Source organism: Cavenderia fasciculata (assembly GCF_000203815.1).
Source record: "Cavenderia fasciculata unplaced genomic scaffold Scf_EUAJFUG01CK1KI-5, whole genome shotgun sequence".
Taxonomy (NCBI): Eukaryota; Evosea; class Eumycetozoa; order Acytosteliales; family Cavenderiaceae; genus Cavenderia; species Cavenderia fasciculata.
In genome coordinates, this window is record NW_004457637.1 from 89,268 (window position 1) to 106,817 (window position 17,550).

The 17,550-nt window shown below is 30.9% G+C and overlaps 3 protein-coding genes across 3 annotated transcripts; 2 read left to right on the forward strand and 1 right to left on the reverse strand.

Moving 5' to 3' along the window:
- Positions 1 to 127: 127 nt before the first annotated feature.
- On the forward strand, positions 128 to 650 carry DFA_10661 (uncharacterized protein; the record flags this gene model as incomplete). Its single annotated transcript, XM_004351252.1, has 3 exons — positions 128 to 258; positions 365 to 425; positions 615 to 650. 3 exons carry the CDS (start codon positions 128 to 130, stop codon positions 648 to 650), a joined length of 228 nt encoding a protein of 75 aa, XP_004351304.1.
- Positions 651 to 729: 79 nt separating this feature from the next.
- On the reverse strand, positions 730 to 1,904 carry DFA_10662 (uncharacterized protein; the record flags this gene model as incomplete). The annotated part of the gene is made up of 3 exons (XM_004351253.1): positions 730 to 1,332; positions 1,410 to 1,547; positions 1,653 to 1,904. 3 exons carry the CDS (start codon positions 1,902 to 1,904, stop codon positions 730 to 732), a joined length of 993 nt encoding a protein of 330 aa, XP_004351305.1.
- Positions 1,905 to 2,042: 138 nt separating this feature from the next.
- On the forward strand, positions 2,043 to 17,419 carry DFA_10663 (uncharacterized protein; the record flags this gene model as incomplete). Its single annotated transcript, XM_004351254.1, has 22 exons — positions 2,043 to 2,162; positions 2,240 to 2,339; positions 2,432 to 3,048; positions 3,219 to 4,215; positions 4,281 to 5,185; positions 5,264 to 5,512; positions 5,550 to 6,041; positions 6,104 to 6,149; positions 6,180 to 6,283; positions 6,365 to 6,779; positions 6,853 to 7,042; positions 7,119 to 7,439; positions 7,527 to 7,638; positions 8,467 to 8,519; positions 9,215 to 9,248; positions 11,000 to 11,063; positions 13,701 to 13,771; positions 13,930 to 14,117; positions 14,206 to 16,393; positions 16,848 to 16,980; positions 17,049 to 17,116; positions 17,396 to 17,419. 22 exons carry the CDS (start codon positions 2,043 to 2,045, stop codon positions 17,417 to 17,419), a joined length of 7,491 nt encoding a protein of 2,496 aa, XP_004351306.1.
- Between the last annotated feature and the right edge of the window lie 131 nt (positions 17,420 to 17,550).

The window sequence follows — 17,550 nt, forward strand, 5'->3', positions numbered from 1 at the left end:
TCAAACTCATTTTTAAAGTTTTAGTTTCTACACAAATACATATACCACAAACAAATATAAATAATAATATATTATATATTTTCTTTTCTTTTATAAATAATAATAATAATTTAAACTTCATAAAAAAATGTCTTGGGTTAAGAAATTCTTTGCTATTATGCCAGCTGAAAATATCATTGTGGCTACCAATGTCCTTGTCGTCAGTGGTTTGGGTGTCAGACTAGTCTACAAAAATATCAAGGAAATGGGTGAAGAAAAGTATGTACACGCACTCTCTCCCTACTCTCCAACTTGTTAACAAGAGTTGGATGAATAAGATTCAAAAAAAAGTAATATAAAATATAATTTAACAAATATTAATTAGTTCATCTTCCTCTTCACCTCCACCACCTCTATCTACTTTTCTTGCATTTCCATCAACTATAGTAAATTCGAAGAGATTGGACAAGATCACTTGTTCATGGAAAAAGCCAGAAACTATAACTGGCCTTCCCAATCCCACTATTTAAAAGATACTAAACAATAATAATCTTATTACAAACCAACTAACTAAATCTAAATAACCTGTACATTTTTTAAAACAATAATGAATAATTAATAATAATTTTCTATAGAACATCAAAATCAAAATAACAACAATAAACCAATAAATATATTAATAATATTGATAATATTATTAAATTATATACCATTTTGAAAAAAAACTAAATAAACCTATATATTCTATTGTTAAATGATGATGGTAGAGTTTGATAATTTAATTGATGGGTTTGTAATCTTTGTATAATTGTTGAGTAATATCTCCATATCTTTCATGTGTTTTTGAATTCTTTCAGATATTAATTTATCTCGTATTTCTGTGTTTTGTTGTTGTTCTAGTTGATGTTGTTGTGGTAATGTAAATAAATCTTCTAATCTTAGACAATGATCCAATGTAAATGGTCCAACTTGTTCACGACGTAATCGTGTAATGTAACATGTAGAATCCAAAGCTTTAGCAACATCAACCACAAAACTTCTTACATAGAAGCCAGAGCTTACATGCATAGTATAATCAGCTTGATAACCTTGCAATCGAGTACACTTTGAATCGTATATTGTTACTTGTCGTGCCGATGGTGCCACTTTAACACCTTGGTTGGCTAGATCACTCAATCTCTTTCCATTGATTCGTAGTGCCGAGTATATTGGTGGTATTTGTTCAATCGATCCTCTAAACTCTGGTTCATTCAACTTTTGATTAATCATATCCAATGTTAAATGATCATATTTTTTAAAAGAACTTGATCCATTGTCTATAAACTCTCCAGATCTATCACATGTAGTTGTTTCCTAAACAACAAAATAAAGAATGTTAAGACCGATCATCTGGTTTACAATGATATTATTATTATTATTAGTTAACATACTCTACCAAACTCACAAGTAGCAAAGTATTTCTTGTCAGATGTTAAGAATCGATTCAATAGTTTACAACCACTTCCCAAACCAATGACCATAACTCCATCGGCATCTAAATCCAAAGTACCACCATGACCAACCTTTACCTTGTCACAAAATAGCTTTTGTATTATCTATCATAGTATGACAGGACAGTTAGTGTTAACATTAACTTCTATCTCTATCAAGTTTCAATATTGTCTATATTATACTTTTGTTAAATCAGTACTTGTATAACCGGCATCTTTGTTTATAACCAATAAACCATTAGGTGGTGATTGTAATTTAATTGATTTAAAATGTTTCTTGATCTCTACATGACTCTCTGGTCTGGGTGTCTTGTTACTCTTGTTTCGAGTACTACTAGTACTATAGAATCCTTTTAATATCATAGATGATGATAATAATGATGATTGTCTACACCCATGATTGTTGATGATGATACTCGTACTCTTACAAAACATGAATGATATAAATAAATATATTCATTAATTAACTTTTCTTTGTTTGCGTCTGAGTCGAGTTGCTATGAAAATCCTCACAAATCTAATCTCAATTCAGTTTAAAATAATATTAAATTAATAAGTACTACTTTATCTGTAATGGAAAGAGAAAGAGTCATCACATTGAATGATCAATCGAGTAGTAGATTGTTGTACACTAATCCTGTTTGCTTGTTAACTGTCAATGATACACAATCAAATCAATCAAATTGTATGACTGTATGTTGTTGCTATTATTATTGTTGTTGATTATGTAATACCTTTGACTGACTTATATATCTGCATATTCTCTAAAGATATCATGGCTAACTGCAATAGACAACTATGGTAATTTCATGTGTTCAATGAATAAGAATAGATATACTGCCTCTATTCTACTTAAAACAAAAGAGTTTGGTAATTATCAATGAAATGAATGAAAGAAAGAAAGAAATGAATGAATAATAATTTAACTATTTTTAATACTACTATACTATACTATACTATAGTATTAAGTGTACCAGTAAAAGGAATGGAAAATCAAGTATTGGCAATAGGTGGATGTAGTGGAAGACATGGTAATAAGTTTAGAAAGTTAAATATTCCTACTTGTAAACCTGGTTGGTTACCTTTTGATCATAATAATAATATAAATAATAATAATAATAATAATAATAATAATAATAATAATAATAATAATAATAATAATAATAATAATATAGATAATGATAATATTGCAATATCTAATTGTGTTGCACATATGGTTTGTAAAGTTACAAGTATATTATCACCAATTGATTCCGTGTCGATGGGTACATCCAACAATACTACGACTACTACTACTGGTCAAGAAAAGGATGATACCACCACCAATACAACAACAACAACTACTACAACAACAACCAATAGCCATACAAAAGAAGAGGATTCGGAAGGATCATCTTCATCTTCATCTTCATCTTTACCATTGAATGCCAACGATCATACACATGGACACTATCTATTCTTGTGCAAGATCCAACAATCATATGTCAAGGAATCGTATTGGAATGGTAAACAATTTGCTCCTACTCGACCGAATGTACCACCCTATCTTACATTCCTCGGTTCTCAAACTTTTGCCTATGTCAATAAATCAGACTAACATTCACTCACACAAGACAAGATAGCTGTGAATATATTAAATTAAATTAAATTAAATTTCAGTCAAACGAGTTTTATTATTATTATATATCTGTTTTTTCATTCATTTATCCATTATATACTTGTACAATTAATATGTGATAGACTATATAGCAAGCAAAGATGATGTTTCAAGATTCTTCTTCATCATCAATATCGATATCAATATCATTATCACCAAATTTGTCTGTACATCAAGAAGATGTATCATCAGTTAATGATGGTCCACCCCAAGATCATCGTGATCTAAAACGGATGCATTCAAACGATGAAGATGATGATAATGATAATGATAACAATGGTTATGATGATGGTGAGGATGGTGATGATTACCAACTACCACCACCAATCAAACAACATCAACAACAACAAAATAATAATAATAATAATAATAACAACCAAAAGAAGAAGAAGAATATGCATCATAGAAGAGCAAAAAAGAAGAAAAAGAATAATAATGCTATTAATATTAATGATCATATTGATCACATGAATCAATTAATGATGGATGAACCAATACTTACAACTGCCGCCCCGATACTTTCAACATTTATAAACACACCATCACCATCACCATCACCATCATCACAAGGTACACCATCTACACCTGTTCAAACTACGACGACTACTACAACAACATCTGATATGGGACCACCACCACCACCACCACCAACATCACCGTCACCATCAATGGATAATCAAAGACACCACTCGTTTCCATTTGTATTTGGTACTCCACCATCGTCTATGAGACCTTCATCTCCTTTGATTCGTCCTCCTCCACCTCCTACTCGGCCCTATCCTCATCCACCCGCTCCTCCCCCACCTCGAATCAAACGATCCATATCATCACCAATGAAATTTGGAAATAACAATAATAATGACAATAGTAATAATAATAATGATAGGAACCAACTTCTCAACAAAGAATATTATTCAAATCATTGGACCAATGGATTCAATTCTGTAAATAATACCAACAATAACAATAATATTGATAATAATAATAATAACAATAATAGTATTATAATCGATCAATCTTTAAAGATTCACAGTCAATTTCATATGAAATTTTCAAATCAAAGAGTTTTACCTAAATCAATACCTTTCCGTATGTGTGACATGTTACATGTTAAACTACTTATGAAAATATTAATATTTATGTTTATTTTATAGTAAATGTAAATAATCCAAAGAAATATGTTAGATCATTTATTTGGAATATCTTTTTTTGTTCACCAACTCGATACTATGGACAATGTACATTTGGAAAAGGGTTACCACGATGTTGTAGTGACCACGGTAGGAGGAATAATAATAATAACAATATTATTACCTCGACCACAACAGTGAATGATAAACACTACTATGCTAAATTGATAAAAGGTGTAAAGTTGAAAAGATGTCATACCTTTCTTGTTCCCATCTTTACAAGAATCCTCACAAAATTTAAAAACTATCCCTATCAAAGCATACTACACGCAGTATTGGAAAGAAGTGAATCAGAACAATTGAAAAAGGATCAAAGTGAAGAATCCGAATTATATCAAAGTAGCGAATCAGATGATGATGAAGAATCAAATGGATCAGATGAATTAGACGATGAAATGGATTTAAAAGAAGATGATGATGAAGATAAAGATGAAGAAAAGAACAAAGTGGAAGAAGATGATGAAGAGATGAGAAGATTTTTTGATGATTTATCAGATACTGATATTGCACAATCACCACCACAATCTGTTAATATAAGTCTTGATTCTATTAAAGAAGAAGAGGATGATGAAGAAAAAGAGGAAATAGATGAAAAAGAAGATAAGAAAATGGAAGAACAAAAGATACAACCACCTCAACCACAACCACCACCACCAGTATCAGCGTCACAAATCAATTTAGGAAGTTATATTAGTAAAGTAGTTGATATTAGTAATATCTATTTATTCCTTGCAGTCATTATCAAAAGAATCATTCCAATTCAAGTATGGGGATCAGATTACAACTTGACTGCATTTAAAAAAACACTCAAAATCTATTTAAAAGCAAGACATGAAATAGAATTAATTAGTTTTACAAGTTTATTTAATGTATGCTACATATATTATATAATATATATATATATACCTTTGACCTCATAATTAATATATCATTTGTTTATTGTTTAGGTTGAAGAATTTATTTTAAGAGATTTAAATAGTTTAAATAGATTTTTATGGTGGATGTATGAAGAGGTGATTCCATCAATCATATCCAACCACTTTTATTGTACAGATGATTCCAATTCAAAGGTCTCTCGGTTCTATCTAAAGAAACATTGGCTTGAATTAACTCATTTACAATTAAATGCTTTACAAAATTATATTTATTATCCAATTCCAGTATGTCAAATTAAAAGAATAATGAAGAAAGATAGAGTATAATTAAACAAATTATTTATTTATTTTTCTGTAGGAGAAATTAAATTATGAATATTTAAAATCTAAAAAGACTTCGATACCAAGTTTAAGATTCCTTCCAAAACCAACTTCACTTCGTCCAATTATTAACTTTTCAAAATCTAAACAACATTTAAATATTAAAAAGATTAGTGATTTAGATGGTGGCGTCGGTGATGTCACTTCCTCTACCTCTACCTCTACCTCTTCGATGGTACAATTAAAATACACAAAATCAGTAGCAGATGAATTAAAAGATGCCTTTTTTGTACTACGTTATGAAACAAAGGAAAAGAATCATTTGATATCAACCTGTGTCACAACACCTCAACAAATTCATAAAAGACTATTGGATATCAAACATAAATACCTAGAACTACGTGATAAATTAGATGTACAAGAACAAGACAAAAGATTATATGTTGTTTCAATGGACATTAACAAATGTTTTGATACTCTAAAACCTTCAAAACTTTATCAAATTATTGAAAAAGAAGTTATTACAAATGTTTGTTGAAAAGAAACTATAAAATATTTCATCCTTTTAATAATCTATTTTTATTTTCCCAGACAAAATATAGAATAGTATCATTTGTTTATCAAATTCAAAGAAAGGGTAAATTATTTAAACTTGTTTATAATATAGCTTTTCCATGTGGACAAGATGGTGAATTAACACAACTTGGAAAAGAAAAACAAAAACAATTAAAACAAGAAATGGAATCTAAAAATATTAAAATTTTCTCTATTGTATGTTAAAATAATTAAATTAATAATAATAATAAGTTAATCAATATTTAAATTAAACTTTATATATTTTATATTTTCTAGAATCAAGGAAAAATAATATCAAGACATCAAGTTTTAAGATCTCTTAAAGAATTTATATTTAGAACTATTGTTAAATATGGTAATCAATATTTCTTTCAAGTTCAAGGTATTGCCCAAGGATGTATTATATCACCTTTACTTTGTAATATTATACTTGGACATTTGGATACCAACTTTCTTCTTCCCAATATCATGGCAAATGACACTACACCAAATACACTCAATGAAATGATGAGATACATGGATGATTATATCTTTATCACTACATCTTATAAAAATGCAATCTTTTTTAAATATCTTTTATCATCTAAAGAATCAATCGATCAATATGGTGTTAAAACAAATCCTCTCAAAGGAAATCAATTTTTTCCATGTAATACTGAAGAAAACAAAGGTTTAATTCAAATTGGTTATGGTAAACTCAACTAAAAAAAAAAAAAGAAAATGTATATTAAATATTTATATTTTTGTTTTCCAATTAATTTTAGATTCATATATACCATGGTGTGGAAATTTAATTAATGTTCAATCTTTGGCAGTTTTATGTGACTATGGTCATAATTTAAATGGAAATGGTGGTAGAAAAGTAATGGATATTTTATTATTTAATTATTTACAATCAATTGATTGGGAAACCAATTTATTAAATTTCCTTTCCAAATTTTTAAAAGTTAAATTGTATGTCAAAATCAAAATCGATCAAGTAAAAATATTAATTCTAATATTTATATTTATTTATTTTTGTTTTCTATAGACATAATCTTTATATTGATTCATCATTAAATGCATCAGCTGAAATTAGACATTTAAATATATTTAGATTGTTTTTGTTTATGGCCATTTTGTCATATTCTTGGTTTAATGTTTACCAACAAAAGGTTTATTTTGCTATCAACAATGCTATGTCGTTGTTGGAACTCGATCAAAAAGATAAAAACAAACAAAGAGACCAATATTTTTCAACCAAATTGAAATTTATAGCTACACAAATATGTCATCAAGCATTTGTTACCTATAAAAGAAAGACCATCACACTTGACCAAAAGTTAATGATTTCAGAAAAAGAATTTACATTGTAAGTTTAAACTCAACTACAACCCAAACCGTTGTCCATCTAATATCTAATATCTAACTAAATATAATCTCATTCAAATTGATTTAGTTTATGTCTCAAAGCATTTATAATAATATTAAGTAAAAAGAATAGAATCAATCAATATTATCATAATCAACAAGAAAAAGAAAAAGAAACATTGCCCTCTTTGGATGGTACTGTGAGTTGCAAGTTTCAATTTGATTCGGTTATTCAATTGTTTTCAAATATACTAAACTCTCCCAAATACCGACAACTAACACACAAACTTCAATACCTTGGCAATCCAAAATACTTTAACGACCTTTTGAATTTAAATTATTAACCAAAAGAGAAAAAGGAAGAACATTGATGAATCAACTCAAGTTTAACAGTTCGATAATAATAATAATAATAAAAAATAATAATAATAATAATAATAATAATAAATCCTTTTAAAAAGATGGTTTATAATTAGGATCTCACCTCACCTAATTATAAATATTCCCTATTTGGAATATTAGGGGAGGGATATCCCGCGGGAATTGGCTAGGTGGTGGTAGCGCTACTAAATATTTACCAACTTCCGCATTGTTTTGATTGTTTGAATCAAGTTCACAACAAGATCTCTTTTCAGATGCGATGGTGGTGTTATCATTGTTGTTGTTTTTACAAAAAACCAAATGGAATCTACTGTTGTGGTGTGGTGGGTTTCACACGAAAAACCAAAATATCGCCCCCCATTAAAGCCTGGGAGGGCTATCCCTTGCCCAAACAACACTCGGCAGGATGTTCGCTCGAAAAAGCTTAATTTGTGTTTGTTTTCATTACTCAAAAAATACTAATGCAACAAGACGACCTCTACTCAACAACACCAGCCATCCTGAGAACATTAAAAAATAGCACAACTTGTTTGATCTAGATTAAAAAAAAAAAGAGAAAAGTTTTTAGGGTAACAAACTACAATTGTAATCATCAACAAATAGTTATCTTCTTCTTTTTACCATATTTATATTAATTAAGAAAATAGAGAGTTTTAAAAAAAAACAATAACATAGATAATAATAGTAATAATAATAATAGGTAAGAATAAAATTAGTGCATCATGATTGGTGTCAATCGATCAATCAAAATAGTAGACTGTGTACCTGCATGTTGTGTGTTTTAGTTACAACAAGGCAGAAAGAATAGAGAGAAGGATCATAGAGAGATTCGAAGTTAACCAAATAGACGATAGTAGATCACATTTCTTGGGGATCATTCTGCAGTATTATTATTATGCAGTATTGCCAACTAGTTGGCTGGAAACTTCTCTCTCTCTCTCTCTCGCTCTCTCTCTTTCCATTAGTGATATACGAGATTCACACACCAACAATCACAAACACACACACTCTTGAAAAAAAGAACTGGAATCCTTAAAACACATTGTGTTTGTAATTGAATCGGCAGAGCAGACGGTTTGCTATTATTGTTATGGGGGAAACACAGGAACAAGGGAGGAAAAAGGAGAAATGGATCAACACATTTTTGTTTTAGATTATTGTTGTTGTTGTTTGTTTATTGTTTGTTTAAAGAATAGTAGTAGGGTAAGCAAGCAATCTAGGTAGTCAAATCAAAACAATTGTTGTTGTTGTTCTATCCAGTTTTAGATTATAGTAGATCAGATTGTTGGTTGGAGTTGGAAGAGTAGTTCACACCCCACCACCCCCTGTCTTTGAAAGCCGACTTTGCCAAAAAAACATAGTATAATTAAATAATAATCTATTTAATTGTTATAGTCAGTCAACTCAACTCAACTTATCTTGTATTATAGTATAGTATAAAATCAATATCATATTGTACAACAAATTGGATTCATATATATTGAACAACAACAAACAATAAGATCAGATATTTAACAAACAAATAATAATCCAACAAACATCAACCCCCCACACAAAACAATAATAATAATAATATCAAAATTTTTTACAAATAATATTATAGGTATGTTTGTTTGTTGTGTTTGTATGTACATAACATACAAAAATATTCATCTTCCTTTTGTTGTTGCTTTTTTTTCTTTTTCCATCAACTATCATCCTCCTCCAACTTTCAAGAAAAAAAGAAAAGGATATCGCGATACCATTATTATGTTCATAGGTACTATGGATTGGATGTTGATGATAATAATAATATAATATAATATAATATATTATTTATTAGTAAACTCTAGATTATTATTATTTGACATTTTACATCAATTTTCCTTTTCTTTTTTTTTCCAACAACCAAAATTAATTTTGGGTATGAAATCAAAACACATATAGTATATCCTATCATCCATCACCACTCCATTTTTAATTATAGTTTACTTTCCCAATCCAAAGTAGTGATGATTATTTTACTTTACTTTTGCCGATCATCTTATCTTTATCTCACACTTTTACACGCACACGCACACACACACATATATACATATTATGTATATATATATATCCTAAATGGATCACATAAATGTTGGATAGAGGAAGGGTGTTGGTTAATTTTGTAATTTTAGTAAATCTTTTAATAATAATTTTATTATTCTATTATCACACATTTTATTGTTGGTGATAGCAACCATCTTTTGTTTGTTTGTGTGAATGGATGGATGATAGGATGGCACATGTTGCTTATACGAATTAAAATAGACACCATCAAAATATTTAATATTTATATTTCCAATGGAGCGACTTTTTGCCCAGTCAACGTGTGTCATATCACGGAATTGACTACAAACAAATATATATATATGTGTATCTTCACACTCACCATCACCACCACCACCACCCATACCATTTTAAAAAAAAGAAAGAGAGAGAGATAAAAGAAATGGAAGAAATAATAAATTTTATTTGGTTAAAGTTTACGCGCCAAATTATGACACTTGCCATATCGTGTCATGTCATGTCATGGAATCGGTAGAAAGAAAGAAAGAAACTAAAAACCTCATCTTTTTCCACTTACTCCTCTCCAACCTTTTCCGCACACACTATATGACACATACATATGTACATGACTGCTGGTTGATACTGTGGAGGAGGAGGAGGATATTATTATTGGAAAATCACAGCATGGTCTCTCTGGAAACACATTTCATTTCAGTCAAAACAACAACAACACCAGTCTCAAAACACTGGTGTGTGTGTGTGTGTGTGTGTGTGTGTAGAAATCGTGGTGGTAGTGGTATGGGTGCAGATAAAATCGTATGACCCCCCATTGTGTGTGGTGATCACTTCACTCCTTGGAGATTACATCAACATTAACAAGAGTGGAGAGGAGAGGAGAGGAGAGAGGAGTGTCATGCCTGCTAGCCAGTCAACCAACCAGCTATCCTATCCATGCTCAATGAGATGATGAAAATTGTGTAAATCATAGTGTAGCAGAGAGAGAGAGAGCATATACCACCCACGCCATACTATGCTCTCCCTATGAAGAGGAGGAAGTATTGCAATACTTTTCATCTCCTCCTCCATCTTTGTTTTCTTTTTGCTTTTGCTTGTTCCATTTCATTTTTTATTCTTTTTGTTTTTTTTTTAAAGTTTGGTACTAGTGAGAAGAAGTTAGTAGAAGTAGAAGAAGAGAAGAAGAAGTTAGTAGTACGAGGTATGAGAGCAAAAAAACAGACAGCTTTTCAATCATCAATTGTTGTCGGTTCATATAACCAGTTATAATCACAAATGGAATCTCTCCTTTCCTTTCCCTTCCCCCATAATAATAATAATCATTAATCAATAATAGTGTGTCTTTTCAAAGGAAATATCAATATCCTTGGGAAACAACAATTTGATTTGATTTGATTTAGATCGTCGTCATAAATTTGATTACTGTTAATCAAAAACAACCACCAGGTGCCCAACCAGCCAGCCAGCCGGCTCCTCTCCAAGATGGAGAGTGAACACCCCCCTGGAAAAATATTAAATTAATTTTTTCATCATCATCAAAATCTCAATTTTAATTTAAATTGTATTCATCATCTTTGAAAATTATCATTCATTCCCATCATACACTTGACTTCATTACTATCAAGATTTAAAGAAAGAAAAGAAAGAAAAGAAAATCGTTTACTAATATTATTATTATTTATTATTAATTATTTATTATTTATTTATTTATTTTAAAATAATCAAACAGGCATAAAAAAAAAAAAATAGATAAGAATAATAATAATAATAATAATAAACAAGTAGTCATCCAACAATCATATATATATCCCACTTCAATAATAATAATAATTAATTAATTAAACTGGCCATATAATATTTATTATTTCTCCAACACCTCCATCCATCTATCCATCCATCCATCCACCTACCCACATCTATGAATCCATTAACAAAATAGACAACAACAACAATAACTATAATTTTTATACATACCAACCATACCATCTTCACAATCCACTCGTGTAAAGGAGACATTATTTGAAAAACAAAAAGGTAAGGATATATATATATACAATTATAAATGCTATTTGATCAGAATATACACACTCCAAAATCAATCAATCAATCAATCGGTCAAACAGTCGGATAATCCGATCCAACTGTTATTATTATTATTATCCATTTTTTTCGATTATCAAGATTAAAACAAAAAAAAGTTGTATTTGTATACATATATATTTTCAATCAGAGACGACTTTTATCTCTGTATCGGGATTCTTAATCGTGTTGTTAACCCATCAACCCCCCAACACTTCTTTTTAAAATCAATCCTCACCTTGTGAATTTCAACACTCTCCCATCCTCACACACAATCGTCGTCATGACCATCACACCCTCCTCACCCTTCCTCATCCATTTCCATAAACAATTTCGATACAATTGAAAATCATCAAAATCGTTCATATGAATCAAAAAATGAACAACTATTAATTAACAACAATCGACAACAAAGACACCAATCCCATGGGATTTCCAACACTTTCTCTCTCTCTCTCTCACTCTTTAATAATTATTATTTTTTAATAATTAATCTATAATTTTGAAAAGAAGAAGAAACAAAACAAAACAAAAAAAAAAAAGTAATATTCATATAGAGAATTATTGTCTTTTGACATACGACAGATTATTACCTTTTATAAACTTGGGGTGGGTGGGGCTTCTTTAAGAAAATCAATTAATTGTGCTCCAAATTCAAATTTAATGTTCAAATTGACAGGTGGACCCATTGTTTCCAAAAACAACAACAAAAAATTCAAAGTCAAAACAAAAACACCTACAAACTACAACCGCCAATAATACCAAAACAGTATTTTGGAGAATTTTAAATTACAGTAGTTTTTTTTTTTTCGATTAGAGTTTGTAAATTTCTGTAATTTATTGTCACATTATTCAACAAAAGTTTTTGTTTAAACATTATATATATCCATCAGTATAGTACTAGTGCTGACTGACAGAGGCAACAACATAATATCAATCACCCACAACTGTAATTATATTATAATTTATTTAATTTATTGTATAATAATACACCCACCCACCCAGGAATTATTATATTATTATTCTTTTTCTTTTTCTTTTTTGTTTTTTTAAATCTCTATTCTATCTATTATCTATCGATTTTTCAATCGTTTGGGAAATTGAATGACACAAGTGTTAGTGTTACAATTCAATTCAATTAATTTTTCATCTGACCTTTGTTTTCAAGCTTGACCCTTTCTTCTGAGACCAGGCTCGCTCACATATGTCGACAGGCAGTGAGTGACTCACGCAAAACACACACACAGAAAAATGGCACGATTCACTTTTACTTGATTTATCACTTGCTTGTTCCTTTTCTTTTTCATCATCATCATCATCATTATTAGTTTGTTTGCAGTATTTAGCTTGTTGTTGTTGTTGACCCGATGAGTTGACTTTTTTTCGATTGCATTGTCATTCATTCATTCAATTTAGTATCACATCACACTCGTTCACCCACTTACTCACCACTACCCCCCCCAATCACCACCATCAATCTCTTCTTTCATCATTGATTAATCAATTAAAATTCCAATTCAACTTTGCATATATATATCTATTTCACAAATACACACACATATATATTAATAATAATAATATACTATTATTACCTAGCTAGGTGTGCTTGCTTTACTTACTCCTCCCCCCTTTTTTTTCTGCTTATTATCTCTTTTAGTTTTCCTCATATTTTTATTATCATAATCTATCTAGTTTGTTTTTTCTTTTCTTATTATCCTTTTTTGTAATTATAATTATATCAATATATATATTTAAAAAGACTTCTATCAAATCATAATTAATAATAATAGTAATAATAATAATAGTATCATAATCACGTCATCAGCAGCAGTATCAAGCAGTATCAGTATAACAATATAAACTTGTATTATTCATTCATCTCTAATCATCTTTCTCTTTGTATAACAATAATAATAACAAGAATAACAAGAATAACAAATAATAATAATAATTATAATACCCTCCTCCATTTGTATTTATGTATATAGAATAATATAATGATTCAAAATCAATTAACATCATCAACATCATCATTGCAACAACCACAACAACAACAACAAATTTATAATATTAATAATCTAAATAATAATAATAACAACAATACTATTGTACAAACAGCTACACCATTAAGTTTATCCGATGAGTTAAACAGATATACTCCACCACCTCAATCAATGTATGTTATAACATCTAAACGACGAGTGTTATCTCAAAAATATTCTATTCACACAACTATTCTATTTCTCTATTTCCATATTTTCTAGACCAAAGAGATCAAGATATGAAGAAGACTTTTACGAAGGTGAAAGAATAGGAAGAGGAGGATATGGATCGGTATTTAAGGTACAAAATAGATTAGATGGACTCAATTATGCATTGAAAAAGATTCCATTTAAGAATACTTCACAGACATTTCTCGAAAAGGTACTTCGAGAGGTTAAAACTCTTGCTTCTCTGAATCATGTAAATATTGTCAGATATCACTCTGCCTGGCTTGAAACCGATGATAATCCAATCATTCTTTCATCATCTACCAATGGCAATAATAATATTAATAATAATAACAATAATAATAATAATAATAATAATCAATCTTTTCAACAACAACACCAACAATATAATGGAAAGAATCAAATAATTGATGGATTTTGGGGAACTGATGATGGTTCAACACTTGAAATCGATACATCAAAAACCTATGATAACAACAATAATAATTCAAATATCAATGGTTGTAAAAGTAATCAAATCAAAAACAGTAAAAACTTTAAAACCAACAAAAAAGTACAATTAAATATAGATCAAGAAGAAGATGATGAAGAGGAATCATCAAGTGAAGACGAAGATCATTTCTTATTGGAAGATGATGAAGACCAAGTTGTTCAAGAAGATGAAGATTTTGATGATTCATTAAATCGATTACAATTCCCACCATCATTTGAAGAGTTGAATCTATTTCAAAGAAATACCAAACCAGAATCATTAAAGATTATGAAAAAGAAAAAGAATGGTGCTGGTGGTTATTGTTTGGATGATTCTGATAGTGAAGACGATTCAATGACCAATGGAAAGGGATTGTTTAGAACACCCAAACAACACTTTACCAGTTTTAGTTTGGACGAAGATTCAGAGTCTAGCCAAGAAGAGTCAGATGATTATTCAGACTCTGGCTACAACTCTGATTCTTCGGCCGGTGAAGAAGAAGAGTCGACAGCAGGTAACAACTATCTTTTGCCCACTCTCCCCAAGTCCACTACACCACCCATTTCCATGCCATCACGTAGCAGCAACAAGCAGCAATCACCACCCAAATCATTGAATAATTCCATGTCGGGTATCACCCAGCGCATAACTACTCTTTTTATCGTTATGCAATTGTATAGCCAAACTCTTTCGCAGTGGTTGGAGAATCGTTCACCCGATCGTATCAACCAACAGGAAAACCTTTTTATTTTCAAACAGATATGCAATGGACTAAAGTACATTCACTCCAAGGGCATCATCCATCGAGATTTAAAGCCCGGTAACATCTTTCTCAGTCGCACCGATCAGCCTGGTGGCGGATGCGGTTCCTCTGACTCGTCTGACCCCTCCTCGCCCGAGGGTGAGATTCTCGTGTCGCTCGGTGACTATGGCTTGGCAACTACCACCATCTCACCCACTCCCTCGCCTACCCCTACCTCTACTCCTTCCCTTCAGCCAATCAATCATCACCAAATCCAAGCCGTGTTGGCTCAACAACAACAATTGAATCAACAACAAATGTTACTTGCTCAACAATCTTTGTTATTGTCACAGTCTCAATCGTCTCAGTCTCAATCACAATCATCATCAGCAAGTTCATCATTGGCATCATCATTGGATAATGGTACACAGAGTAATAACAATGGTACAGTTTCGAGTGCATCCCCACTGCCTCAACCAACCCCTCAACCAATTATTTCTAGCTCCTCATCATCTGTTCCACCCACACCACCATCCTCCTCGCTCAGCCGTTCATCAGAGCATCGCAAACACACTAGTGCCGTCGGTACATTGACCTACAGCAGTCCAGAACAAAAAAAGGGACTCTACAATGAAAAGACTGACATTTTTAGTTTGGGTATCATCTTGTTTGAATTGTACCATCCCTTTTCAACAAAGATGGAAAAGTCAAAGGTTTTGGCCGACCTTCGTGCAGGTGTCTTTCCCTCGTCGTTTCAAAGTCGTTATCCAAAGGAAGCCGATTTAATCAAATGGATGATGAAGACCAACCCTGACGAGCGTCCCTCTGCCTGTGACGTGCTCAAGAGCGAACTTTTCCAAGGATCACTCTCAAAGGATGAAATGGAGCTTTTGATCAAACAACAACAATCAATCATCGAACAATTAAAGCAGGAATTGAATCAATTAAAGTCCCCTTTAATTACTTCAATGAATCACCACAACTTTTTTGTTCCTGAATTGGTACATGTACATAATAAAGGTTGTTAAACCAAACACACACACAAACATTAATGATCAAACAAGGTTAATGTTTGTGTAGTTTAATGATTTCCATATATCTATAAAAACCTTTTTTTTTTTATTTGATTTGATTTGATGAGAGTACTTACCTTGCTTCTTCCTTACTTTTTTAAAGAATGTAATAAAATTGGTCCACATTTATCACAGCAGATAACATTTATATTTATTGAATAAGATAAATAAATATAAATGACATCTGCTGTGACAAAAAGTTGAACCGAATTTGCCATTAACATGAATGGGTGCTGATTCTTTTACAAAGCCAGCTGGCAGGGTAGTGACTAAATATAGATGTAAATGAAGACTATGATTCACTTTACATTATATCTTACTCTAGATACGCCAATATTATTCAACTTGTTATCTATTTTCAGTCACTCGAATTTACTTTATCTGTTAGTATTGTATTGATGTTGTGTTAGTAGTGCGTGATTGGAGACACAGTGTCTGCGTTGGTGAAAAGTTGTGGAGAGGATTGGTAGATGGTTCCTCTATCATTCTTGAGAGTCTCGAGGCAAGAATGGCTGTATACAGTTTGTACAGAGGAAGGTAATAGGTCTGTAGTTGCCTGGCTCGGTTTGACTACCATCTTTATGAATAGTAAAGACAGTTCCTCCAAGTCATCAGTTCGGAGAAAAGATAGATGCATCCATTCAAGAGACGGAGAATGTATGCTATGGCTGATGGTGGACAGAACTGCATCAAAATTGTTATTATTTATATTTTGTTGATTTAGAAGTGGTGATTGTATTGGCATGATTTGTTGTTGTTGATCATAATTAACATAATGTTTTATCATTGAAAAAAAGCTTTGTATTCTTGATTAAATGCCCATCTTACCGAGCCTGTCACCTGCAACATTGGTGTCAAACAAGGATGTCCCTTGTCACCCTTACTATTCAACATCTTCTTGTATCCTCTTCTTCATCATCTCTCTCTCTTCTATAGATGGTTATAAAATCTACCTGCTAGAGTACTAAATGTAGTAGTCTAAACTATGCTGATGATATGGTGTTAGTAGCTGCTAAGCTAGAATCATTACAAGAACTTGTAAACTGTGTCAATGCTTTTATGTCATACCATGCTTACATGTCAATCAACAC